This window comes from Alosa sapidissima, chromosome 1 (assembly GCF_018492685.1).
Source record: "Alosa sapidissima isolate fAloSap1 chromosome 1, fAloSap1.pri, whole genome shotgun sequence".
In the NCBI taxonomy this organism is placed as follows: domain Eukaryota; kingdom Metazoa; phylum Chordata; class Actinopteri; order Clupeiformes; family Clupeidae; genus Alosa; species Alosa sapidissima.
This window is the reverse complement of record NC_055957.1, coordinates 23,586,342-23,614,040: the sequence shown is the minus strand read 5'-3', so window position 1 is coordinate 23,614,040 and position 27,699 is coordinate 23,586,342. Positions and strand designations below refer to the sequence as shown.

The 27,699-nt window shown below is 45.7% G+C and overlaps 2 protein-coding genes across 5 annotated transcripts; both read right to left on the bottom strand.

Annotated features, from left to right (window-relative positions):
- Positions 1-632: 632 nt before the first annotated feature.
- On the bottom strand, positions 633-16,640 carry spag5 (sperm associated antigen 5). Of its 2 annotated transcripts, none has more exons than XM_042105856.1 (26): positions 16,501-16,640; positions 15,838-15,903; positions 15,551-15,655; positions 13,399-15,401; positions 12,773-12,962; positions 12,513-12,629; positions 11,963-12,055; positions 11,743-11,877; positions 11,208-11,327; positions 10,542-10,634; positions 10,195-10,329; positions 9,961-10,054; positions 9,200-9,347; positions 8,839-8,889; positions 8,456-8,630; positions 8,173-8,306; positions 6,445-6,613; positions 6,097-6,226; positions 5,062-5,148; positions 3,753-3,876; positions 3,401-3,533; positions 1,814-1,894; positions 1,532-1,681; positions 1,078-1,152; positions 912-992; positions 633-785 (listed from the first exon to the last, which is right to left on the bottom strand). In XM_042105856.1, exons 2-26 carry the CDS (start codon positions 15,877-15,879, stop codon positions 714-716), a joined length of 4,737 nt encoding a protein of 1,578 aa, XP_041961790.1. In that variant the 5' UTR covers positions 15,880-15,903; positions 16,501-16,640; the 3' UTR covers positions 633-713. The 2 variants fall into 2 exon arrangements, with proteins under 2 accessions (XP_041961790.1, XP_041961796.1); XM_042105862.1 differs by having other exon boundaries at positions 15,847-15,903.
- A 4,414-nt stretch (positions 16,641-21,054) lies between these two features.
- trmo (tRNA methyltransferase O) lies at positions 21,055-26,843 on the bottom strand. 3 transcript variants are annotated; one of them, XM_042087700.1, is made up of 9 exons: positions 26,797-26,843; positions 26,206-26,299; positions 25,459-25,940; positions 24,279-25,299; positions 24,034-24,179; positions 23,611-23,785; positions 23,316-23,473; positions 21,796-22,338; positions 21,055-21,450 (listed from the first exon to the last, which is right to left on the bottom strand). In XM_042087700.1, the coding sequence occupies exons 4-9, from the start codon at positions 24,368-24,370 to the stop codon at positions 21,239-21,241; spliced, it is 1,326 nt and encodes a 441-aa protein (XP_041943634.1). In that variant the 5' UTR covers positions 24,371-25,299; positions 25,459-25,940; positions 26,206-26,299; positions 26,797-26,843; the 3' UTR covers positions 21,055-21,238. The 3 variants fall into 3 exon arrangements, with proteins under 3 accessions (XP_041943634.1, XP_041943639.1, XP_041943644.1); XM_042087705.1 differs by lacking the exon at positions 26,797-26,843 and having other exon boundaries at positions 26,218-26,305; XM_042087710.1 differs by lacking the exons at positions 25,459-25,940; positions 26,206-26,299; positions 26,797-26,843 and having other exon boundaries at positions 24,034-24,175; positions 24,279-24,368.
- Between the last annotated feature and the right edge of the window lie 856 nt (positions 26,844-27,699).

The following is a 27,699-nucleotide window of genomic DNA, read 5'->3' as shown; positions in this document are numbered from 1 at the left end:
ACAAGACACACATCACTGCCACATTACGATGATGAATTAGGAGACTTGTTCCACTCGGCTATAAGAATGGACCCAGTGTCTGCAGCAGGCATCCAGAACCCCCTCCACCAGCAGCAGAAAGCACATCTCCACTCACTCTTGACAGCAGGGATTAAAGGCCACTCTGAATGATGATGCAGGGGGTTTGCAAATTGCCACTATGGATGGTGGACTTTCTCTATAAGTTACTATGAGGCACTTTCCCATCAACTGTAAAAGAGGATAAGGATAAGTATATATATATATATAAATAAAACACACATATACACTCTTTTGATTCCGTGAGGGAAATTTGGTCTTTGCTTTTTATCCCAATCCGTGGTGTTGTTGAAATGCCAATGCTCATCTCAAAAGCTGTTGCTATGGTATATACCACTAATTAGTACAATGATGTATCAAAAATCTGTAGGAAATAAACAGATTTCACAGGATGACATTGGCTCTCCTGGAAACTGACCGCATCACCAGATCCCACTACAACGGTCAGTCAGTTCACTGACAAGACATTAGCAGTTTTCTTCTCTAGTTTCCTGGTAGTTGTTTATTTGCAAATATGCACACATCTACATACAACAAACATACAGAAAACTCCATAGAACAACTTTATTTATTTCTCTAATATTTATGTAAAAAATGTTAACACTATCAAAAAAATGACCCTATTATGTACATCTTCATCCAAGAAACTCCAACAGTTTCTGCAGTTCCGCACAGCTCTTCACCACATGCGGCACAGAGGACAAAGTCTGTGAACAAAGACACCACATGGTCATCACACAGCTAGACAGCACAAAAGGAACAACTGCAAGTCCCATAACAAAGGAGCCACTCTGAGTGACCGTTCCGTCGAGATAACGTGGGTCGGGCCTCACCTTCCTGACGGTCTCGATCATGTCGTCCAGGAGATGCAGCTCTCGCTCCAGCTTGTTCTGGTTCATCATGTGGACCGTTTGCTGCCAAAGAGCAGGATGATGAGACGTCTGTAGTGAATGTCTTTAGGAACTGAGTGATTGAATAAGCAGGGATGGGGGCACTTACATGTCTCTTTGCTCTCTCCATAAGCTTGGACCTGGACTCCTCCACCTCAGCCAAACTCTGCTTCAGCTTCTCCACCTGTGGGAAGAACATGTAGACTGTGTCTATCTGTGGCAGGCCATTTTGGTGGGGAGAGACAAAGCTTCAGTGTGAAAACATTAATGGTAAACTCTATTGCTGCATTCACTATGGAATAGAGAACTAAGCAGAGGAATTAAGGCTTCTTCAGAGGCAAACGTGGGATGTTCTGCCCCCTGCTGTTCACAAATACAAAAAGCATTTTCATGTCTAGTCTCATACGTCACCAAGAATGTGCACTCATTCTGGCTTCACTAATCATGAGCTGGCAGAGAGTGACTGCATATCTGAGGATCAGCTAAAACTGAGTGAGGGCATTAATGCATGATCACACATAATGAAGCTCAAAATTAGATTGGCATTTTGTGTCCCGGCAAACCTTTTTAAGAAGGCGGATCCTCTCATCCATGGCCTTGGTGCTTGAAGCCGATTGGCCAATGGCTCGGTTCAGCTCTTCCTTCAGAACGTGAGCCTCCACTTGAGACTGATGCAGCGCCCGCCGCAACTCCGCCCCTTCCCTCCGCAACTCCTGTCATCCATCACAACATACAATCAACCACGGCTCCCAGAATCAAGAGGAGTGACGGATACCAAAGACATGCTGGAGAACAATAGTGAGCTTTTCCTCCCCACAGGTCAGCCGGGACTCGGCAGCACTTACGATGTTCTCTGCTCTGTGTTTCTGGGCCTGCTCCAGGTTCTTGTCCATCTCACCGCACAACTTGTTCAGTGTCTTCTCATCCTGACAGAAAAACAACCAACATCAGAACAGAGCAGACCATTAGAACTGAGCCACCCAATATCAGAACAGAGCAGAACATTAGAACCAGAGTTTCCTCTTGAAAAAACATGGTGCCGGTCGGTTTCGTTTTCCGGACATTTTGATGATATGCCGGTCAAATATCCTATTATCGCTTCTTAATTAATCAAGTTGAGGAAAATTGGAGACAGGCTATGTAGCTTAAAGAATTACATAATCAGGCCGTATAGAATGCAACATGTTCATTAGCCTAACTTAAACATGCTTATCTAGTGTCAATTTAAAGATCTAGCCAGTCTCTATGCTGTTTTAGTGGACAGCAAGAATCCGCTTCGTTCATTGTTTTAAATAGGCTACGTTGTTTGTTGCTGCTACCCATGTTATCTCCAGTGGTTCAACAGTTTCTCTTGCGCAGATGCCCACACACATTGAATGAGCGCTCGCACCACTACCAACTAAAATTGTACTAAAACTACAATTTTTAGCTTCTTTTTCTATCGGTCCGTGGTTCAATGATACCATTCGATTGTGCCGCAAATTATCTGCGGACCAGCAATCTCCTCGTCCAGGAGGCCCTAACCCTGCAGATCATAGAGAGAGAAAGCATGCTCTGGGGACAGAACAAAGCTACATGTCCAGTGTAGCCATGGGTCTGTCTACACAGAAAATGTCTTGGCGCAACCGCACCCCCCGCACTTCCAACGTCACTGATTCCGACAGATACGCTTCAGACACTTCGGCTTTTTCTCTGGTGGTGGTGGAGCTGACCGGACATCTGAGGTTTCAGGCGTTGCCGATTTACCATCATCCATCGCATCTGGCCTCTGAAAAAAGCTTTTAAGGCTAGTCTGCCTGGGACTGGCCATGTTTCAACCATCTCACTCATTCGTTCGTTGTTTATAAGACGTTTTAAGTGTGCACTTTATTTGAAATGCAGCAAATGCGTGTTGTTTAATAACTTAAACATTAGAGCCTGTTCCTTTAAAAAATAGCCAAAGGACTTATTCTTGCTTTAGTATAGGCCTACATTTTAGGCTTATTCTCAAATACAGATTGTGTTAGGGGGACGGGATTATTAGCCAATTTCAATCGAACAATCGGAGAGATTTAATTTTGTTGGACAATGGAAACCCTGATTAGAACCCAACAGAGATCAGAACAGAGCAGAGCATTACAACTGGGCCACCCAACATCAGAACAGAGCAGAACATTAGAACTGGGCCACTCCTCAATCATCCTTTACAGAACTACTGATGTAATGACTGGTACTTCTACCACTCCTGCTGGCAGTAATGCCAGTGTTAAGTCAGAGGTGTGGAGTCGTATGAGTATGTGTGCAGTGCTGCTGTAATGGTAGCCAGTGGGTATAGTGACAGTGATTAAACATCCCTCCCAACATCCAAGAGACATACTAGCGATAGCCGCTAGCACCCGTGGGTTTTGGGGCTGGGTCCGGACTGGACAACACCTCACAGGCTACACTCGTACCTGGGCCTTCTGCTGCAGGGCGGTGGCGTCCTTCTCCAGCTGGGCCTGCAGCCGCTGCAGCTGCTCCCGCAGCTCTTGCTCCTCCTGCTGGTGCCTGTGGGCCTCCTCGCGCAGCTCCTCCTGCAGCTCCTCCCTGAAACAGACACAGAGAGACAAAGCAGGCAGTAGAAATAGGTTAGAGCTTAAACACAGGAATCAGGATCAATGACTACTGAGGCACATGCACTACATAATTATACTGCATGCATATTCTAGAAATCCATTTTCAGTCATTGACGTATTTGGTAGCACATGAGATTGGTACAAATTCACCAGATGAACCCCATTCAGATTCAGGCAAAATTGCCCTTACTTGGCTCTATGGAGCTGCTCCTGCTCTGTGTCCTGGTGCTGCTGGAACTGCTGGAGGGTGGTGGTGAGCTTAGTGAACATCTCAGACAGCTTGGTCACCGCCTGCACAACAGAGCTCTCCTGATCTGTTAACACACACGATCATCATCACCATCATCATCATCATCATCAATCATATAGCCCTGCAGTCTAAGCAGCCTCACATTCAACAGGAAGGCTGTGTAGCTGCAATGGCTAACTAATAAATCGTTTCATACAATTAATGAACTTTAATAATCTCACATTCTGAGTTTTTCTGGGTGGTAATCCATGCAGATCGTCTTCGAATAAGCCATCGTTGTTATATGTTATATGTTACAGGATTCATGACTTCAACGGCATTAATGTTACATGATGCTGACTGACGCTGGCTATAACAGTGCCTTTTAAACGTCTACTGAGTCTGCCTACCAAAACCTGTCGCTGTTCAGTTAAAGTTAAATGATCAAATATTGTTTCATTTTGTGTCAACTTTCAGAGGGAAAACATGTATGCCTCATTTCTGGCCAAATTTCACAGCTTCTAAGAAAGTCTATCGTCTTTGTGTAAACCGAGTTTTTACCAGAGAAAAAAGTTAGGCTACATCTTTGCCTCCATAACTTTACAGATCAATGCACCAAATCAGGGCGATTATAGTGAAATAACGTTCCTGTGACAGGCTATCAAATATTGAACAATGGGATAACGTTTCATCATCACCTTTATTGATGCCTAAACCGTGGCCCACTGGTTAGCACTCTGGACTTATAACCGGAGGGTTGCCGGTTCGAGCCCCGACCAGTGGGCCGCGGCTGAAGTGCCCTTGAGCAAGGCACCTAACCCCTCACTGCTCCCCGAGCGCCGCCGTTGAAGCAGGCAGCTCACTGCGCCGGGATTAGTGTGTGCTTCACATCACTGTGTGTTCACTGTGTGCTGTTTGTGTTTCACTAATTCACCGATTGGGTTAAATGCAGAGACCAAATTTCCCTCACGGGATCCAAAAAGTATATATATATATACTTATACATATACTTATACATTGCTGAAATACAGAGATGTACCCTACAGAGAGGCAGCTGCAGACAACAACGTTCAATAGGTTCAACGTGTCCCTTGTCTACCAGGTGGATGTAAACAAAGCTTATAGAACCTAGAATACGTCACATGAAAAACCTTAACTATGATGAAGTGTGGCAGAGATCATCAACATGTGCATGTGGCGTGGAGACCAGGGCTGGCATGTGTTGTGGCTTGTAAATAATAAAGTATGATATTAACAGGGGTAGCAGTACCTTGGCGTTTTCTGGGCGTAGTAGCCGGCACACGGGAGAAGGCACTGTGTGTACTGCTCAATCCATCAGCATGGCCATCCTCCACTTCTGTTTGCAAATCATTTCATTCACATTTTTAAAAAATGAAATGGGTAAAAAAAAAAGTTTCAAAAGGGTAAAAAACTGAGGGTAAAAAATGAACTACCGGTATTGTCTATACCAGTGATCCTCACTATTTTTTTCACAAGAGCCACACTGGCAGTGCAAAATCAAAAAGAGAGCCACTTTTACGACAACTCACCTTTGCAAATGTGCATTTCTACATATAAATATCCCACAAAAAAAAAAGAAATATATATACAGCCAATGCTTAATAACTTCCTTTCACCTTCATTATTTGGGTGAAGGAAGAAGTATAATTCAGATGTTTGCGTTTTTGTAGTGCAGTATTGTATGTTTATGAAGCACATTTGAAAAAATATATTGGCTGTGTTACCACATAGCCTACCGTGGGTCCCATTTAGAAATGGCCACATAGCATATTCACACTTTCCGTGATACACGCAGCTGCATGAAATGTATTACAACTTATCGCCACAAGGTGGCAGTTTAAGTCTGCTGTAGCCTTGCCGGTAAACAGGGCAGCGGATTGCATTCAAAGGCGTTGCAAGTGGCAGTGAGATACTGTAAGCAGAACGAAACTAAAGATCACCTCGTTGAAGTCATACAGTAGACTAGGCTAAATCAGAGCCTGCTTTTGTTTTTATCAAGCTGGGGCCAGAGATGATGGTCTTTGGCGAACAGTTTAGGCCTACTCAAAATGAGTAAAACCAAATTTGGCGAAATCTCGCCAAAGCTGCATGCGAGCCACCAATTATAGCTTGACGAGCCGCATGTGGCTCGCGAGCCGCGCAATGAGTAACACTGGTCTATACGCTCAAACGATTTCTAGTTCTGTAATAATTTCAGCCATCAGCCATTATGGATAAACAACAGAGCCCATGTTTAGAACATGACTGTACTGAGCATGTGCAGCAGTGATGGATAGTGAAGCACCTGTGTCCTCAGACGTCTTGTTAGCCTGCTCCTGTTCCTCGTCCTCCTCATGGGTCATGGCCTTCATGATGGAGTCCACAAATGAGGCTGGCTGCTCTGGAGCCTCGTCCTCCATAGAGGGTTCTGATGCCTATCACACACACACACACACGGAGTGGACAGAAGGCTGTTAACATCAGTGTTAACTAGCAGTGGCCCGCAAGTTGTTACATGTCAGGGCTTTCAGATGTTTTTCAAATGCTTTCAGATGCTTTTCAAATGTTGAGATAGTGATATGTGAGATAGTGAGAGGTCATCTATGTGAAAAACGTTTGTGAATGTGTGTGTATGTGAGTGTGACGTGCGTACCGTGGCGGAGAGGGCGAGCTCCAGGGTGCTGTTGAAGCATAGCACCTGATGCTGCAGCATGGTGACGTGGTTGGTGGCCATGGTCAGCTGCTCCCCCTGCTCCAGCAGCATGGCCTGGGCTCGGGTGGTGCTGCTGGACAGCTCCTCCTGCAGAGCGTCCCGCTCCTGCCTGCACACACACACACACACAGTTCAAAACCAACAGCCCCTTTACAGACTCGCAGTCTGGACAGCTTTAGTATTTGCTTTGTATTTTTTTTTTTTTCAGTTTTGCATGGTGTTTTACTACTAGGTGCTTTTTACTACTAGGTGCATTTGATATGGCTAAAAACCTAGCTCTAACAAACATGTCTTACATCACAATACTTTAAGCATCTAACTTTCAATAAAACTTCTGATTACTATACATCAGTGTCTTCCTTGGTTGTGGTATCTTCCTAGATCCAACAAAGAGCTCTTTCATACATGAAAATCAGCAACTTCACTGATTACAAGAGAACGCCTGCCTGAGTGTGCCTGGTGATAGGAACAGCTCCCTCTGAAGGAACAGAGGCACACAGCATGCTGAAAGGCCATGGTGTGGTGTGGCATGGTGTGGTATGGTGTAGTATGGTGTGGTATGGCATAGTGTGGTGTAGTATGGTGTGGTGTGGCATGGTGTGGTGTGGCATGGTGTGGTGTGGCATGGCGTGGTGTGGTATGGTGTGGTGTGGTGTGGTATGGCATAGTGTGGTGTGGTGTAGTGTGGTGTGGCATGGTGTGCTGTAGTATGGTGTGGTGTGGTATGGCATAGTGTGGTGTGGCATGGCGTGGTGTGGCATGGCATGGTGTGGTATGGTGTGCTGTAGTATGGTGTGGTATGGCATAGTGTGGTGTGGTGTAGTGTGGTGTGGCATGGTGTGCTGTAGTATGGTGTGGTGTGGTATGGCATAGTGTGGTGTGGCATGGCGTGGTGTGCTGTGGCATGGTGTGCTGTAGTATGGTGTGGTATGGCATAGTGTGGTGTGGTATGGCATAGTGTGGTGTGGTATGGCATAGTGTGGTGTGGTGTGGCATGGTGTGGTGTGGTATGCTGTAGTATGGTGTGGTGCGGTGTGGTGTGGCGTGGCGTGGTGTAGTATGGTGTGGTATGGTGTGGTGTAGTATGGCATGGTGTGGTGTGCTGTAGTATGGCATAGTGTGGTGTGGTGTGCTGTAGTATGGTGTGGTATGGTATGGTGTGGTGTGGTGTAGTATGGTGTGGTGTGGTGTGGTGTAGTATGGTGTGGTGTGGTGTGGTGTGGCGTGCTGTAGTATGGTGTGGTATGGCATGGTGTGGTGTGCTGTAGTATGGTATGGCATGGTGTGGTGTGGTATGGTGTGGTGTGCTGTAGTATGGTGTGGTATGCTGTAGTATGGTGTGGTGTGCTGTAGTATGGTATGGTATGGCATGGTGTGGTGTGGTATGGTGTGGTGTGGTGTGCTGTAGTATGGTGTGGTATGCTGTAGTATGGTGTGGTGTGGTGTGGCACGGTGTGCTGTAGTATGGTGTGGTATGGCATGGTGTGGTGTGGTGTGGTGTGCTGTAGTATGGTATGGCATGGTGTGCTGTAGTATGGTGTGGTATGGCATAGTGTGGTGTGGTGTGGTGTGGCATGGTGTGGTGTGGTGTGGTGTAGTATGGTGTGGTATGGCATAGTATGGTGTGGTATGGCATGGTGTGGTGTGGTGTGGTATGGTATAATTCACCTGAGCTGGGAGAGGGCCAGCTTGAGATCCTCACACTCCAGGTTCCTCTCCCTGAGGCCCTGCAGGTGGGTGCGCAGCATCCCCTCACTCTCTGACATCTGCTCCCGCGTCAACTCGTTCTCCATCTGCAGGAACTGCTCACACACACACACACACACACACACACACACACACACAGTCAACCACCACTGCACACTTGGTTCCATACTTGGCTCCACCTTACAGTCCAGAAGACCTAAACCACCCCCCTATACCCCCTGTGGAGCGCTGTGAATGAACTCACCTCGTTCATCTCCTTGGAGCTGGACAGTTCGGCTTCGAGCTTGTGCAGCCGGCGCAGCTGGGTAGTGTGGCTCTCGGCCTGGGCACAGAGCTCACTCACCAGGCCGTCCCTCTGGGCCAGGGCCTCGGTCAGCTCCAGCACCTGCCGCTGGGATGCCTCCAGAGCCTGCTCTAGACTGCTCAGAAAACAAACACACAAACAGTAATCAACGACCAAGTAGAGTATATAGATGCCTGACTAACTCAAAAATCAAAATACAAGTCAAATGAACCTGTGGACATATAGTCTTTACTGGTACAGACAGACTGCTGAAGAGTTATGATTGAGTTGAGGTTATGAATTGACTCATTGAATTGAGAGCATGTGTGTGTAGCCTTACTTACCCACTGGCTTTTTCTCTGGCTTCCTGGGCTTCGTGGTTAGACTGCTGCATTCTGAAGATGGCAGAACATCCAGACAGAATTACAATCTTTATACTCTCCCAAACCCCACTCAAGCCTGACCGAGTATGCACTGTTTGCATAATATCTGTTGATATTCTTCACCTCAAGTGTGCACTACTTCAAACACATACAAAATAACAACTGCTCTTATCTGTTAGAAAATATTAATTATAATTATCAATTACTAATGATGATAAAGTAATGTCAATCAATACACTATTGGTTAGTCATCTTCTTGTAAGTGTACTAATCAACCCACAGACAGTGTGTGCAGGTGTGTGTGCAGGTGTAGAGAACCCACTTCTGGGTCTCGCTGCCCAGGGCCTGCTCCAGGAAGGCGTAGGAAGCTAGGGTGGAGGTGACTGTGGCCGAGAGCTCCGTGCTGCGCCGCTGCAACTGGTCGCGCTCCTCCTCCACCTCCGCAATCTGCTGCCGCAGAACCCCCATCTCTGCAGAGGAGACACAGATTAGCTGGAGCTCACTCATACTGGTTATAGCCTAACGCTGGGGTTCACTCATACTGGTTAGTGGTTACAGCCTAACATTGGGGTTCACTAATACTAGTTACAGCCTAACGTTGGGGTTTACTCATGCTGGTTATAGCCTAACACTGGGGCTCACTTGAACAGGTTATAATGCTGGGGCTCACTTATCGTTTTCACACAACACAGCTTTTACACAAGCAAGGATCACAGTCAGTTCAAAATGTCTCAGAGAACAAACACAACCTTGAATATTGAAAGGTTGAGGCAGAATCTGCCCAGGATTGACAATTAATATTTTATCTTGCAACATCATCTCACGGACCTCCTTATTTTCTATATGTTTTTAACACAAGATGGGATGGGAATGGGACTTATAACCAGATGTTCTTATTTTAACAGAGATCTTGGTTCTAGAAAAAGAAATCCCCTCTGATTTAACAGAATCAAACTGTTCAGTGTGCATTTATGTCCATGAATTCAATTATACGGCTTGTGATAAGCTGACCCCACGCACCACAGCTAACTTAAAAAAAATACATTAAAAAAAAAGTAAAGTAAAACATGACAGCTGACTAACCTGCATTCAAGATAGTCAACTGAGTGTTTAAATCTACAATCTGTTGCTCTGCATCCTGAAGACTTGCTTGTTCTTGCTCCAGTTCCTGTTGGATCTGTGTCATGGGCAAAAATAACAAAAGCCCAAATCAGTACAGTAAAACACAGTAAAAACAGTCCAAGAATCGACTGTTTCTGAGAGCCATTCTACTGGCCAAATGACATCTCTGAGGGCCTGTGGTGGTGCCTGTCTGACCTGGGCTCTGTCCTCTAGGGCCTGCTCCCTCTCGGCCCGGTCACGCTCGCTCTGCTCCTGCGCGGCGGAGGCCCTCTGGTGCAGCTGCTGCAGCACTGGCCTGGTCCTCTGCAGGAGGGACCGCGCCCGCCCCAGCTGCACACAAAACCACGGACACGGATCACACACACACACGCACACACACACGCGCACACACACGCGCACACACACGCGCACACACACGCGCACACACACACGCACACACACAATCACACACACACATCCATACACCAGCAGGCAGCCATCAGGGAACTGAACTGGATTCAAATGGCGTCTGTGTGTTTGGCTCTGGTCATGCACAGACCTACCTCCTCCTGCAAACTGGCATGGTCCTCCAACTTGACCTTCAAAAGCTCCTTGGCCTCACTGAGAGTCTCCACGTAAGCGTTGTTAAATGAAGCCTGTGGTCAAAAACAATAATGAAAGGATGATACCCTAGCCTAGAAATCTAGACGCACCCTAGCGGCAGCAAATTACATTTGCTTCCAGGGCTAGTCTAGCAACTCTCCGTTGGCTTGTGAGCTCGAAAAATTTAACTTCTATCAGGCCAATCAAATCAAATAGAGTCGTTAGGCGGGCTTAACATAATGATTGATGGCAGAGTTGCAACGGTTTGGCTTGAATTCCCTGCTACTTGAAAACAAAGAAGATGGATGTTGCTGTTGGCCAGCAGTGTGACACGAGTTAAGCTTGTTTTAAAGATGGCAAAAGTTTGAACTAGCCAACTAGCTCCGCTGGTGGGAAAACGCATGGGACTCAGTGCTGTCCTATTGCGTGCAGAGGGAATTTGAAAGACAACCGATTATCCCGCCCCTCGGACTGAGCACTGCGAACGGTGAGTGCCCAGACCCTACATTTTAATGTGGGTCTGGCTCGTCAGGCTATGAGTACCCGCCACAGGCACCGAAGTCCTGTGCACCCCAGCAGCGAGCCAAAGAGACGGCAGCAGCGGAGGTGCCGCTCTCCCTACTGACCTGCAGGGGGCAGGAGCGTCTGAGGGCCTCCAGGAGCTGCTGGTGCGAGCCCACACTCTCCTCCAGTTCGGCCAGCTGAGACGCACAGTGAGCCCGCAGCTGCTCCACCACACTGAAGGCCTGGGGGAGCAAACAAGCAGCCGTCACCACCACCTTATTAAGTCATGATGATCCCTCCAGTGAACTAACGACAGTAACAAGGCTATGAACTTATCGCTATAAATTTGTTCATCACAGTCAAGTCAAGTCAGTTTTATTTTTATAGCGCATTTAACATGCAGAGTGCAACCCAGAGCGCTTCACAGTTCACATAGAAGACACATAACAAAAAGACAAAAGATGCCGGACGGAGCGGCGTAGTCGCCAGCGTACCCGTGACATCAAGACATGAGAAATACATTTAAAAAATACACAAAAGACAGTGTCTTTTAGTCCCATTTCAAAATCCCCATTAATGATGACAGTAGTGACATAAAAACACGTGCTTTGCTATTGGCTGTTCTGTTAATCACTATGAGGGGGAAGGCGTTCTTACCGCCTGTTTGTCCTGCAGGGCCTCCTCCATGTTCTGTCTCATGTCATCCCTCTGCTGAAGGCAGTCTCTGGTCTTCTGCTGCATCTTCCTCAGGGTCTCCCGACACTTCCCATAGAGGGACCTCATCTGAGACACCTGCAAGGCAGACAGCAAGTGAGCAAATCCCACATAAAAAGGCCTAGCGCATTCAGTTATCATCTCAAAAAAGGGAGTGGCTAACCTGTCTCGACATGTCCTTCTGATCTGCAGTGACAAGATCACCAATTTCCTTCATGGAGGCCAAAGTGTCCTCAGCATCTGTCTTCACGGCCGTCTGTAAAATATGTAACTCCGTGAGCACAGTACAAAATAACTTTACACTCACATAACAACAATTATGGATGCACCGATCCGACTATTTCACTTCCGATACCGATAACGATTACTGGACTTCCGAGTACCAATCCGACATCCTTGTTTTATAAGCGTTTAACACTAAGCAGCTTTAGATCTTGTTGCAAAGCTCACCCATTGTTTTTTGCTCCCTCCATGCAATATTAGATCTATATTAGGTCTCCCAGCACACTGCTGAGTGCTGACACATTATATAGTACACACACAATGTAAACATAGAATTGAGCTGAATGGATTGTTCCCATTGTTACCGATACCCAATCCAGCTATTTCAGTCAGTGTTGGACTGATCTCTGATATCAGTATTGGACCGGTGCCTCTCTAATGTAAATGTCCTAGTATATACAGCTACAATGGAATTAGGCATTTTCTCCCACCATGTTGGATAACATGGCTTGCATGTTGTGCCGCAAGTTCTGAAGATCCTGTAGATCCTGCTGAAGACTCTTAATCTTGTCCAAGGCGATAACATACAGGTCTTTATAGGTTTCCATCTGAAATGGTGAACACGTTTAAATTAGCCTTCAACATGGTTTTGACTCCTCTAAGCACTAACAATGTGCTCATAATTTTCACCAAAACAGCAGCCTCCACAAGTCTCCTGAGGGATTATGGGAGATGTAGGCTGTCTGGTCACCTGGCTGAGCTCAGTGTGGTCTGTCTGGATGAGTTGGTTGCGCATGTCGGAGGGTGGTGGGCCGGAGTTGGGGGCCTGGGCCCGGGCAGAGGCCAGCTGCTGCAGCAGAGCCTCTGACATGATGACGTAGGAGGTCAGCCTCTGCTCCAACTCAGCTCTCGGGAGAGCCTCCAAACCGCCAGAGCTCAGACTGCAGGACAGAGGGACACAACAAAGGGTTAAGAGACGGTGGGAGAGGCAAAGAAGAAACATGTTAAACATAGTGATGGGCAAAAAGTGATGGGCAAAAGTGATGCTGTGGTTTAGTGGTTTGGTGAACCACTAAACCCACAGCAGTGTGAAGCTAGCAACACTAATGAAAAATCCAATATGGCTGCCACATGTAGATTTTTCAACATAAAAGTCCTTATCCAAACCAGTATATGTAACCAAAATTATTGGTTTGCTAAGGACTTTTATGTTGAAAAATGTATGTGTGGCGGCCATCTTTTTGCTTTCCAGCTAGTGTCGCTAGGTTCACACTGCCGTGGTTCAGTGGTTCACAAAAGCTTCATTTGCCCATCAATAGTTAAACATAAAACCAGAGCTCATAAAAGGTGAGATGTGGTATTATAAAAGTGCTTTACGTGGACAAACTCCATAGCAAGGAGTCTGTGGTGGTACTGGCATCTGACACAAGCACCTCCACCACCGGCTGGACCGACGTGTTCATGCTGCGCTCCATACACTGCATTGGCGACGTACACACTGACACACTCTGCTGCTTGACCGGCGTGGTGGCCGCCACGGCATGCTGGTACTCCACCACCGCAGGCCGAGGGGCCATGTTCCCCGATGCCGCGATGAGCAGCTCCGCCATCTGCCTCAGCTGCTCCTGCAGTGGGCCGTACCCGAGCAGGGCTGCCTGGGCGGCCGCTGGGTCCAGATGAGGAGCTGTGCGCACCACTGCAGCCACGGGTGCCTCTGGAGTCGCAGGCAGGGCCTGGCCAGGGGGAGACGGAGGAACGGACATGCAGGTGAGGCTGGAGGGCAGGGCGGTGGAGTTGAGCTGCGGAGGCGGCAGGGGGCTGTCCAGAGCGCCGGCCCAGAGGCGGCTGTCCTGCTCGTCGGCTTGAGGGTCCAGCAGGATGCTCCTGCATAAGAAGGAGACTTTCGGGGTGGAGGGGGCGGAGAGCTGCTGGGAGTGGACAAACGGAAGCTCCCCCAGCACAGGCTGTGGGCTGTCCCGCCGCATCTCCTCTGGTTCGCTCTCAGATGTCTGAAGGGGGTTTTCAGACGAGCCCAGAGCGCTGTCCAGGCCACCGCTGCTCCTCTCTGGTGGTACATGCTGGGAGCCTGCAGACGATGCCGTCATCACATTGTCTTCAGGGACAGGTGTAGAACCCTTTGTGCATACATCATCAGTGCAGCTACTGGAGTCTCGGTCATATGAAAGCACTGCACTGTCCTCTCCGTGCACCGAAGTCATTTTGTCATTCGTACAATTGAACTGAGCGCCACTGCTGTCTTCATCCACTCTCCTCTCTGAACCGACAAGGATCTCCGACGATGTGTTAGTGACGGTGACATCACTAGCAAAAGGCCTCTGGATTTCAGAGTATGGATGATCAACATGGCCTTCTCCAGGTAGCACAGCAGCACTGGTCTCCTCTTCATGTATGGTGACATTGACAGATAGTTGACTGTTTTCCTGTATCTTTTCCTCCATGATGACAGCAGATTTTTCTGATAGTATGGAGGCATCTTCCAAAACCTCAACCTCCCCTCCCATACAGATAAAGGATTTGAATGTAATGTCTTCAATCTGTCCATTACTTGAACCTGCATCGGTATTTGCCTCTTCAACTTGAAGCAAGCTCTCTACATGGCTTTGGGAATGCATCTGAAAAACAAGGTCTTCTTCCAATGCTTGGTCTACATCATGAGACATCTCAGCAGGCTCCCTAATCGTGTTCTTTTCCGCATTGCAATATGGATGATCTGCATGCTGGATGCTTCTAAGCAACACCTCTTCACTTCCATCAAAACTGACAGTGCTCTGTGAAAGAGCTTGACAGTCCTGCACTGATAAATTCTTGAAAAAAGCTGAAAGCTCAGAGGTTTTGTCAGGGGTACCCAACACCTCAATCTGCACTCCAGAACAGTCATACGACTTGAATGTAATGTCACCAATGTCTGTGGTACTCTGGTGTGGAACAGGAAGATGTGATGCAGACAGGTTGTCTGGAAAAGCAGACATGTCTGTGACATTCGGAGTGACAGCAGAGACATCGCTGGATGAAATCATGCCTCTCTCTGCCTGATAGTATGGATGATCAAAATGGGGCTCGCCATCATGAAAGCTCTGAAAACTTCCCTCTGCAAGTTCACCGTCAACACATGTGGAATGACTGTTGCTGTCCAGTGGAATGCCCTGAGTGACATCTGCTGCATTTAATGTATCAGAGAGCTGGATTTCTCCTCCTAAACACACAAACGACTTGTATGTTATGTCTCCCGGGTCGTCTGGAGAGCCACTAGAAGAGTCCGTATTTGAAGTTTCATAGGTAGACTCACAACGGGTCTTCTGCATCTCATCAACATGATCCTCAATATATCGTGGCGCTGTGTGGCAACTTGTGATGTGACCCTGTTTGAAATGCATAAACATTGATGCTTAGGCCCTGTACTCTACAGAATATATATATATATATATATATATATATATATATATATATATATATATATATATATATATATATATATATATATAAAAACAGATTTGATGCTTTTTGTTACCTTTTTTCCAGGTGTGGTGCTTTCAGACATGACTGATTTGAACTTGTGGGTCTGTTGCCTGGGGGCAAGTTCATTCTGTACATCTCGGAGGGGTGTCCTCACAGGCTGATGGAAGAATGATGTAAGACAAAAGTATGTGTTGAATAATTAAGCACATCTTGATATTCCATGTCTTCATCACTGCAAACACATTTCATTTAGCATGTAAAATACCCACTTCAGAGTAGGTAGGGTAGATACGCATCACATAAGAAATTGTTTCTTCAAAAGAATAAATACAATCTTACTGCACCGACTCCTTTAATAGGTGATCCTTGTGTGGCGGACATTCTTCGCCGTTGCCCAAGCAGAGCCTGGAAACAAGAGCAGGGCTCAGGTTTATGATAACGATAACGTTAACGTCACATCCCCAAAAACACCAGCCATGATCACCCTTGCTGCCCTGTGTGCTCTCTGTTATAAAGCTATCTTTCCCAATCCAAAATGACAGAAATTAAATAACAGGATATAGAAAGATATTGCTTGGAGCTTAGGTACGGTTACTTAGTTAAGTTAACTGTATGAGTTAACCCAACAAGCTTGCTAGTCCGATGACAGTAACAATGCATTTTGACTGGTAATACTGCTAACGTCAGGTAACTGTTAACGTTAACGCCTACACATCCCCCGATGACTGTTCACAGTATAATAATGAGTTCGCTAAATTAATTCTCTGACATTAATGTTAGACTTACTTTACCACTAACTGGTTGGCTTATTCTAAAGTTAGAGGATTAACGTTAGTTAGCAAGAGAGCTAACGTTAAAGTTACCCTATGACAGCTTACTGAATGATTTGGAATATTTAGTCCTTCATTATGGTCTTTATGGTGTGTTCCGTATATTCCTAACGTTACTAAGTCTGAAGCTACATAGTATGTGCTTTATGTAGAAATGTATAAAATCGCTCACCTTTATGATGAAATTGTTGTAAACAACGGTGTTTCTATTCAACCGCCTGTCCTGTCTAACATTTCAAACATTGGCACGACGTAACGCTATTGGTCGAAATCCTTGTTCCTTGCTAATTATTGTGAAGACTTATGCTGTATAACGTCCATGTCGCCCCCTAATGTTCGGGAGTGAAAAAGTGTCAAAGATTGATTTTGTATTTATTACAGTATTTATTTCATGAAAATAAAATACATTATATATCACTGCCAGGTTTGAATTTGTAAAAAGTTAATCATAATCCCTATTACAACAGGAATACACTACACACAAAGGAGCATACAAAGCCACCCCCCTCCCACATTGGACTTTCTGACCATACCACTCTTATGCTAATGCCCGCACACAGACAAAGAGTGAAAGCAAACAAACCGGTTCGCAAGCAGGTAAAAGAGTGGCCTGATGGAGCCTCTGATTCTCTTCAAGACTGCTTTGACACAACAGACTGGGAAATGTTTAGGCAGGCAGCCACTTACAACAACCAGACAGACATAGAGGAGTATACAAACACTGTAACCTCTTACATCACCAAGTGCATTGATGATGTGACCCACACAAAAGACATCATCACTCGGGCTAACTGGAAGCCATGGCTGACAGGGGATGTCCTCAGGCTGCTGAGGGCCAGAGACAAAACCTACAGAGCTGGGGATGAAGCTGGCATGAGAACAGCGAGAGCCAACCTGTCTACAAGCCCGCGCCACAGAGCTGTGAGAGCAACATCCCTCTGCTCAACAATCTGAACCGCTTCTTTGCTCGCTTTGAAGCACAAAACAGTACTTGCCCACAGAAGACCCCTCCCCCTTCACACGAGCAGCCCCTGTGCTTCTCTGCTGACAGCGTAAAGAGGACACTTGCTGCTATCAACACCCGTAAGGTCGTGCGCTGAAGGACTGCGCTGAGGAGCTTAAGGATGTCTTCACAGACATCTTTAACACTTCCCTGAAGCAAGCCATCGTCCCATCATGTTTCAAAGCTGCCACCATCATACCTGTGCCGAAGAAAACGGCTCCATCCTGCTTCAATGATTACCGCCCCGTGGCACTGACACCCATCATCATGAAGTGCTTTGAGCGGCTTGTCATGTCACACATCAAATCCATTCTCCCCCCCACCCTGGACCCCTTCCAGTTTGCATACCGAGCCAAACGGTCCACAGTGGATGCAATCTGCTCTGCCCTCCACCCAGCCCTCGCCCACCTGGAAAAAAGAGACTCATATGTGAGACTGCTGTTTATAGACTTCAGTTCTGCATTCAACACCATAATACCACAACAACTCATCTGCAAACTTGACAAACTGGGACTCAGTACCTACCTCTGCAACTGGCTACTGGACTTCCTCTGTCAGAGGCCTCAAGTAGTATGTGTTGGCAACAATATCTCAAGCAGCATCACACTGAGCACGGGGGCCCCCCAAGGCTGCGTGCTCAGTCCGCTCTTCACCCTGCTGACGCATGACTGCACTGCAACCAACAGCAACAACCACATAGTGAAATTTGCTGACGACACAACTCTGGTGGGTCTCATCACCAAGGGCGACGAGACTCAATACAGGTTGGAGGTCGACCTTCTGACCACGTGGTGCAGGGACAACAACCTCCTGCTGAACGTCAGCAAGACCAAGGAGATTTTTGTTGACTTCCGGAGAGGTCACACCCAACACCTGCCACGGACCATCGACGGTGCTGTGGTGGAGAGAGTGAGCAGCACCAAATTCCTGGGGGTGCACATCAGTGAAGACCTCTCCTGGACCACCAACACTGCATCACTGGCGAAGAAAGTTCAGCGCCGCCTGTACTTCCTGCGGAAACGCAGGCGAGCAAGTGCTTCACCAGCCATCATGACCACATTCTACCGAGGCAACATTGAAAGCATCCTCTCCAGCTGTATCGCTGTGTGGGGCGGAAGCTGCACTGAATACAACAGGAAAGCCCTGCAGCGCATAGTGAACACAGCTGGAAGGATTATTGGTGCTTCACTCCCCTCCCTGAAGGACATTTACACCTCCCACCTCACCCGCAAGGCGACCACAATTGTGAGTGATGCAAGTCACCCCGCTCACAATTTGTTTGATCTACTGCCCTCTGGGAAGAGGTACAGAAGCCTGCGCTCCCGCACCACCAGACTCACCAACAGCTTCATACACCAGGCTGTTAGGATGCTGAACTCTCTCCCCCCTCTCCCCCCTCCACCCTCAGCTACATAACATCCTGGACTTTGGACCCACAATGGCTGCCTTGCACTACTCCACTTGTACACTTGCACACTTTGCAACTTGTTGTTGTTGTCCTGTTGTCCTGAAAACACTTCTGAACACACTTCTGCTGCTCTTACATAACTTGCACCACTATGCCACTTGCATACTTAGGTCAAACAGAACTACCTCAGCCATTTATTGGCCTGACTTTTGCACTATTATATTGACTGTCTACTGTATGCACAATTGCACAATTTCAACCCAAATTTTGCTGCTCTTATTTTTTCATTGTATGTGCCTTCTTATTTACTTTTTATATTGTTTACTTGAATGTTATGTTTGTCTGTGGACCCAATTGGTAAAATATGTCTCGTCTCCACCGTGGGATAGTGGGAAACGTAATTTCGATCTCTTTGTATGTCTTGACATGTGAAGAAATTGACAATGAATAACTACTACTTAGCTAAAGTAGTTTATTGTAAATTGCTGATTTAGATACAATTCCTGCACTTTTCGTCTTTAAAGAGTAATGAAAATAAAGAAAATCATTTATAACCCCACACATTATCATGATTTGATACAGCTCAGTTCATCTTACATCTAACAAGAGTTTATCTTTATGCTTTCTTTTTAGTGTTTTCCCTTTTCCCAGTAGGTTTTTGGGGGGCTTTGACTTCACTAGCCAATTTTATATTCTCCAGCAGTGGCATGCTGGGTCTTCTGTAAGTGGCCTGTGGCCGACTCATGGGTATCACAGCAACACTACAGCGTCGGCGGAACTCCCCCTTGCGTTGTCCCTCCATCCTCAAGGCATCATCGATAGCTCCCAGGGACATCTTCCTGCCTCTCTGCCTTCGCTGCCTCAGAGAAGCCTCCAGAACTGATCTCCCTCCCACCCTGGACGGTCTGCAGCGAGCCCTGATAGTTTTGGGCAGGGGCTGAGCACAAGGACGGTAACAGGGGCTGAGCTGGTCCTGAAGCAGCTCTGTTAGCTTCCTCACAGACAGCCTCCAGTCCTTAACAGGCAGAGGGCACATAGAAACCTTCTCCCCGGACACCTTGCCTTCTATTTTCTGGCTTGCTATGTCAGGGTTAGAACCATGATTTGTAGACAATCCCCGAGCTCTGTGGACTATTTGCTTTGTCGTCCAAAGGTTTGCAGGAAGAGTCTTGAATGGAAGCTTGGCTCTGGACTGTGACTTTATGCGCTCATCCTCTTTCAACTGTTTGTTGTAAGCTAGCTTGTCTGATCTGCAGTTGCTCAAAGAAATCTCTTTCATAGTGCTTTGCCCTTTAATTGGTTTAACCATAGTAAATTCAGTTGTTTTTTCATAACCAAATCTTTTGGATTTTTGAAGAACAGCTCTGAGGATGGCATCGTCACCACTCTGATCAGCATACCAAAGAGCATTGTGACCGTCACAATCTGGGCGCCTCAGGTCATAGTCTAAGGCCTGAAGCAGGATCCGTACGAGTGTAAGGCGCTTATAGAGAATAGCAACGGTGAGGGCAGAGCGGCCACGGACATCGGCCAGCCCCACTCTTCCACCATGAGATAGCAGCATGCGGGCCACTCCCAGGGCCCAGGACTCACCGTCATGAAGGCTACAAAGCATCAAAGGAGTCCATCCTTTTCCATCCCTCTCATTCACATCTGCTCCCGACTCAACGAAATGCCTTGCCAGAGCAAAGTCCCCTTTCAGTATTGCCACATGAAGACTCATATTGAAAATCAAAAGAGTTCAAGAAGACTGCTGGGATTACTCTCAAGCTGATTTGATTTACAGAAAATGCCTGTGTAGGTCTCTCAGTGTACTGTTGCTCTCTCGCCCAGGAGGTCTCTAGGAAGAAACCTGTGGGGCTGTTTTATGAGCCGTCTCACCCACAAACACACACATACCATTTAAAAAAACTGCAGTGATTTGTTGCCAGCACTGGCAAGGGGAGTGGCGAGATCCATAAATCTTAACTGTACGTGGTGAGCTCAATTCCACACAACAATGAAAGGCTTACCAATGCTTCACTCTCTTGTCAGCAAAGATAAAGGGGAATTATGTTGACCTTTTAAATCACAGCAGGTGCAGCACTACACCCTTAGCAATTTAAAACAGGGTGCACTCAATTTATATGGTACTTGGTGTATGGAAAATCTGCGCCCCATGTGTTTCAGGTCACTAGACACAGTGGCACAAATTCCACATAGCACCTAGAAGAACGCACCTTAACTAAACAGAGCATGAAATAAAATCTGGCATAAACATGTTTGCAAATCATCTGGATATCAGTCAAGGATACCACTGACACAGACACACTGGCTTCACAGAATCCTGTTTTTACTTACATGACACAGTTATAATGTTGTTAGGGATCACATTTAAAAGTCAAATTAATCTGAAGCACATGATTAAAACACTAACCAAGTGATACAAATGCAGAACAAATAGTTGAGTAAGGGGACAAAAGGGTACTTTTAGGAGCACAGAGTAGGTCCATGGTGGGACTAACGTTTCAAAGGCTGAACTCGTAACACCTCTGCAAAACCGTCTCCAAACCAGCAAGTGATGTCAGCCGTATCCATGGTGAAGTAGAAAAGGCGATCCTGGCAACGAGTTCTTCGGTAAACGGAACGAGGGTCCGCTGACAGAACAGCTCTAATAGCAGCGACCGCCTCATCAGAGTCTTTCAGGAACCTAAATCTGGGCTTCCCCATCACTATAACACAACCAAGATGGAGAAAGTCAAAGCCAAGTAAGAACTGCGTGGTGCAGGAACAAGCCCACACAGATAGGTGTAGGTGTAGGTGTGACATACATAGATGTGGAGGAGAGGGATTCTGAAAGGATAAATTGGGTGGAACACAAGTTCACTGTTTAGACATGAAGACACAGTAGCTAAACTAACAATGATAAAATACATTTCTCAGTTGTCAATACCTTCTCGTCTTGTAATCATGCATCACAATTGTAATCATGCAGACAAAAGATGTATATAATAAGATAATAGAGAGAGAAAGAGAGAGCTTCATACTTAATACCAGTGACAAAAGAAAAGACATACCTGTACTATCAGAGGCCATGAACTCTTTGAGCTCTCTCTCAGCGTGCTGGGTGAAGCGCACTTCCAGCATGCTCACTGGAGGCTGTCTGATCCAGGAAGCAATAGTGCTGTAAGACTCCTCTCCAAAGTGAAGCCTGGTCTCAAGCTCCTCGTGAGGCCCAGAGAGAGCCGTATCACTGGGCTCCGCTTCCGCTGCCCTAACTTCAGCAGGCCTGCTTGAGGAAAACTCCCCCTGGTGGAGATAGTCCTTCACCTCAGACAGCACCGCTCCTAGAGGAGTCAAGTCATCTGAATTGGACGAGGCTGGGCAGAATGTTGATGAGGACTCTTTAGTGTCTAAAGTCCCTGCACTGGGGCCAAAGGGACTGGTTCCATCTATCCGAGGGCACTCGCTTTCATCCTCTGCCTCCTCACCTGAGGGCAAATCACACTCCTCTGGATGATGTCGCATACGTGGACAGTCATAGTCCGGAATGTAAGGCTTGATGTCCAGTACCGGAGTACCCGTAATCATGTCAACACCTAACAAGTGGAGTGTATCACCTAGAAAATCCACATCAAAAAGAATTCATAGCAAAAGTAACTGTTAGAGATTTGTTTTGCAGTGTTCATGGGTAAATGTTCATCAATGGCTGGTTTACAGAGACTACTCTACTCTACTTCACTCCACTCCCTAGTCCCTATATGGCAAAAACTGCAAGCGTATCAAATATTTGCCAAGACAATTTCTGCTATATACTTTCTCATACTCTAGATATCTAGGTTAGCCAACTATTTTTCAGATAATACATAAACCAATGTGTTACACTAGCAATTTGAAATACAAAGGTAGCTATAACATCTATTCATAAACTGGATGATAGGTAGCAGTGTTTATGTATAAAACAACATGTCTTATTTCAAGCAAAATGTGTACTGTGATAAATCTTCATCTATGCCTGTGGCATGCATATGTACATACTTGTATGCAAATGCATGTGTGAACAGCTGCCAGGGTGCAATCAAAAGCAGGCTTTTCTTCTACATTCTAGATGCCTGCACAGGCTTTTAATCTTTCACAATAGACCTGTGAGAACAACCTAGAAGTATCTCTCTCTCTCTCTCTGTCTGTCTCTCACTGTCTCTCTCAGGCCTTAGTGCTGTCCCACTGTGAAATTGTGAAGTGTTCACAATGTATGAGCCCTCTCCCCCCAAGTCGGCATATGTGGACACTTTACTCAAAGGAATTACCTACAATTCATAGCGTTGTGATGTGAAACACAGTGTTCCCCAAAGGGAGGCTCGAAGCTTGAAAAACATCATCAGTAAACAACTGCCATAAAACGGAAACGTGTTTGCAACATGTTTTTTGTGTTGTCAATTTAATGATAGGTGCTGTCCCATTCCTGTTATTAGCGTTTTGAACCCTTACACCCTCACAAACTTGATCACCTACGACTGATGTCAGTTAAGTGTGTAAGGGTTCAGGGCTTAGGGCTTAGGGGAGAGAATCGGAGTCACTCACTCACTCCCTAACTAACCTGCAACCCGCTCAAGCTTGGCCAAAGTCAAGCCAAGGGCATTGGGGCGGTGGGGGCTGCGTGTGGAATACACTCCCACCCTCTGGCCATTCAGACGTGGAGGCTTCACTTTGGCCTTATAGCTCAGGTGCCCGTTCTTATGGAAGAGGAAGATTATCCTTAGAAATCAAACAGAGAGGGACAAATGTTACTACTTTCGAAAATGGTTTATAACATTCTCAAAATATGTCAGCCACTGTAATCATCTACAGAGAAAGGCCAACTTATGCATGACAACAGACAAAAACTGTCTTACCATACATGTGAGTACTGTTCCAGCCCAATCAGGGGATGGTCCGGATTGCTGAAGACAGCCTGCTGAATCTTTAGTGTGGCGCGAGATGGACCACAAACTGTAGGTTGTCGTGGAGTACCATTTTTGCCCGCAAAGCAAGAGTTTATATACCCAATGGGAACTGTTTCAATGCATCCTATGAAATGCAAATCAGAGTTATTCAAATTGAAGACACCTCAACCTTATCTTACACCCAGCACACCTTATGAAATGCAAACATGACAACAGTGGTATTTATTATGGCAAATACTACGTATTTAAATGTGTCAGTACAGTTGTCAGACTGGAGAGTGCAACACAGAACAAATCTGGATCCAGTACTTAGCAGTTCACATACAGTAACCTTAGAGCTGCAGTACCCAATTCACAAGTATTATGGACTACCTTTCTCCAGAGACCATTCTAACTTTCCCCCAGCGTTTGGTGTTAAGACTTTGGTTTGCGGGGTGTCTTGACTAATAGTTGACAACACCGATTGTAAAGCAGACATGTGTTTCCTGTGTGAACGTATGGAGCCATCTGCTCGCTGTCTGAAACAACAGACATACATATTATTCAGTACTGTGTTTATCTTACAACTTAAAATAACTACACCGTGATTTAGGCTATATTTTAGTACTGTAGGCTACCTTAGATTTTTCAGCTCCCTCCGCATGACCGATATTTGCTCCTGGAGTCTCTTCACATTCTCCACACAACAGCTGCAAGCTGGTTGTGACATTGTCTGTTCTTACAGGAGTAAGTTAACTACTGTGTCGCCTCTGCAGATGTATATTATCAATAATTCCAATTTCCTTGATATGGCCATAGACAGTAAGGTTATGGCACATGCACCCACGCTCGCCTTATGTTTATGTGCGCATGCTAGCTACACTGGTCAGAAAATGGTGGCCAACCAGTCAAATACACGTAGTTATCTGTGGTTCGTTTGCTGGAAACTATGGCTGGGAATACAAGATTTACGCTTTGCATTACACTTGCAGTTGTTCCTTGTGTACTTCAGTTGACATATATTTTAATATTATAGACATAGGCAGTGGGTTTTAAAATGTAAATGTATTTTTGTTTTTATGATACATTTTGAACAAACTTTGCTGTTCAAACCTGTTCAAAACACCAGGGGGCAATGTCGATATTGTAGACCAGTCGGCCATTTCAGTCAAGGAAAAAAAATCCTAAACCTTTTGGGTAAAAGGTTATGAAAGAACCTTTAAGATTTTTAACAATACAGTACAGAAGCTTATGTTTTGACCTGGTTATTTAGGATGTAGCCTACATCAGGCCTTCCGTGTGAAACTAAGTTGTGATCAAGGTGAAGTAAAACAATGAATAGAAATAGAAAAGGAAGTGTCCAAATAACTATAAAAAGTTTATTTCTTCTTTTTGCACACTTTTTTTATTTTCAAATATGTTGACTGGCCTATCAACTAGTACAGAGTATTATTAAAAAACTAAAAGTAAGACTTTTTTCACAATATTGGCCTAGGCCTATTTAATTGACAGGCATTTTCTATGGATGAAAAGAAAAATACTGCATTTATATGAAATTTCCTGGAAGATATTCTTGCTGAGGTGGTGGGGAAGCAAACAGCGGGTATGAAAACGTCTTCTTTTGTTCAGGCACATCAGCAGGCGACTCTTCACTTGCGCCTGCAAAATAAATAAAAGGGAGAGCAGCTCCAATATGTTAATCGTCCACAAAACAGGACAAAATAAGCCAGTCTCTTTATACTGCAAATGTGTTCTATATAAATTGTAATATAATTTATAATGTAAAATATGGAGTTGTTTTACATATAGTTTCAGTACCCTGATCAATGATTAGATTCCCTTGAGGCAGCGGAAGATCCTCTTCCTCGTCTGGCCCCAAGTCTTCAATGAAGACCTCCTCTGCAGACCCACTTGCTGTTACTGTAGGAGAAAAGGTAGAACCAGAGGCAGGGGCCAAAGCCAGGGCTGGGGCAGGTACCGGTGCTGGTGCAGGGACGGGGGCCGGGGCAGGTAAAGGGCCTGGGGCAAAAACAGGGACTGGGAGTGGATTCAGACCCACAACTGGCACAGGGAGAGCGGTGACAGCAGGAGGTAGCTTAGGCTCAACCTTTTCCGGAGGCAATGCTTGAAAGATGGGCAAAGGTTCAATCTCAACCACTGGGGCAGGGACCACATCTGCAGGAGGGATTTCTTCCTGAGGCACCGATGCCTCTAAAGGAGCATTAACCTTCCTGGGGCGGCCCTTCTTACCTGTGCCACTCCTCTCTTCTCGTCTCCCTCGCTGCCTTTTACTCTGGGCTCTGATAGTAAAAACATACAATAAGTGACCTCACTCAGGACGACTTGTAGCCATTGCAGCCTTACACAATACTAAAGTATTTTCTCTTAATGTGTTCATAACTATATAAGGCCATGCTGCAGAAAGTCTCACCAAATAAGTAACATCCATACCCAGATAGCTCTGTGATATCTCATGTCATAAAAGCCTCTGACCAAGGGTTCCAGATGTAGTTTGGATCTCTAAAGGTAAGACTGATACATTATGCTCTACTTTATAAGATTTACCCATAAACCCACTGGTTAGTTGCTTTCTCTTCTGCCTCAGCCTTCCTTTTCTTGAGGAGGTCTCTGTCTCTCAGCCTGCGGCGAATCCCCCCTTCTGAACAAAGACAACAGCATGGTACATAAACAGTATACAATCTTTATATCAGCTATGTACATGCATTCAACTATACTGTATTACTGTAATTCCACCATCCATAAAGATGTGGCGTATTACTGAAGGAGACTACATAATGTACATTCTTTTGTTCTTCTGTCAGCATTTCATTTTGTTAACAACAACTGGCAATTCAAAAATTATTTGTCTACATTTAAGATCGGTCTCAAAAAGTTTGCCAACACATTTACACTTATTGTTGGTCAGTCTGTTAAAGATGGATTATGGTAGTGTGAAATGGTCTTCAAGCTAAATTCATTAGGTAGAGTGAACGATTCTTCAAGCAAAAGTCCACATAGGCTCATAGGTCAACATGTCTAAAATCAAACACTGTAGTGTACATTTGGGTGCGCCTGACGGTATACCTAAAACACCTATACACTCAGGCATTATGTTTGTTACTGCTCTCACAATGTTTGTTAAGGCCATGGTCTTACCTTCGTCATTAGGATCTTTCCTCTCCGGTAGCAGGTTGTCTTTTTCTATCGTCAGTTCCATTTCAAATGTAGCCTATTTACCTTTTTCAAAATGGAAGAAAAAAAAGAGCTGGTACAGAAATCTGTCTATTTGCAATTCCTGCTCCCCCAAAGAATAATTATTGGGTTAAACATTACCACGATGCCAGGAGAGTTCTTGCAGCACTGCCCTTATCTTATTTGTAAAGGTGGAGGGCTTGGCACTACATGCACTTTAGAAAAAAAAGCGGGTCATAGTGTCGGCACAGATGGCATAGAGTATGTGATTCTTATTTGAAGCACTCTATGCAACATGCATTTTGGAGTTTCAGTAGATGAGCTCTGTTATTCGCTGAGCTGAGGGACTCCCTGCAGCCCCAGTGGTCTAGGAGAGACTGTGAAATAACATGGTCAACACAACACTCAGGGTTCAGATGAGGCTAAGCTTGTTAACAGGGCCCTGGATGTAAGCAATAGACATTGTATAAGAAGATTCTCAACTGTTCAGTGGTGGGACTACTATTTACTTCCATAAGAGAGTCACTGAAGGAGAGATTCATTCATATGAGAAATGCATGTTTTTTTAATTTCACAGTTGATTCTATGAACAAAATACATTGTGTATAAATTCTGAAACTGCCATAGTGCATGCACACTATACTGGATCCGCACCCCTCCCTAAGCAGCCCAGTGTCTCCTCCCTGTCAAACATATCCATCTTATCTCCAACCAAGGGTGCTGCTCATTTTCTGGGTGTGTTCTCAATCTGCTCAGCGCACATTGAGGCAGTAGTCAGAAATGCTATTTCTCATTGCAGGCCATTTCACTGCCATGTTGCTCTCTTCACACAGAAGCAAACAATGCAGTCATGGCTACAATGTTTAA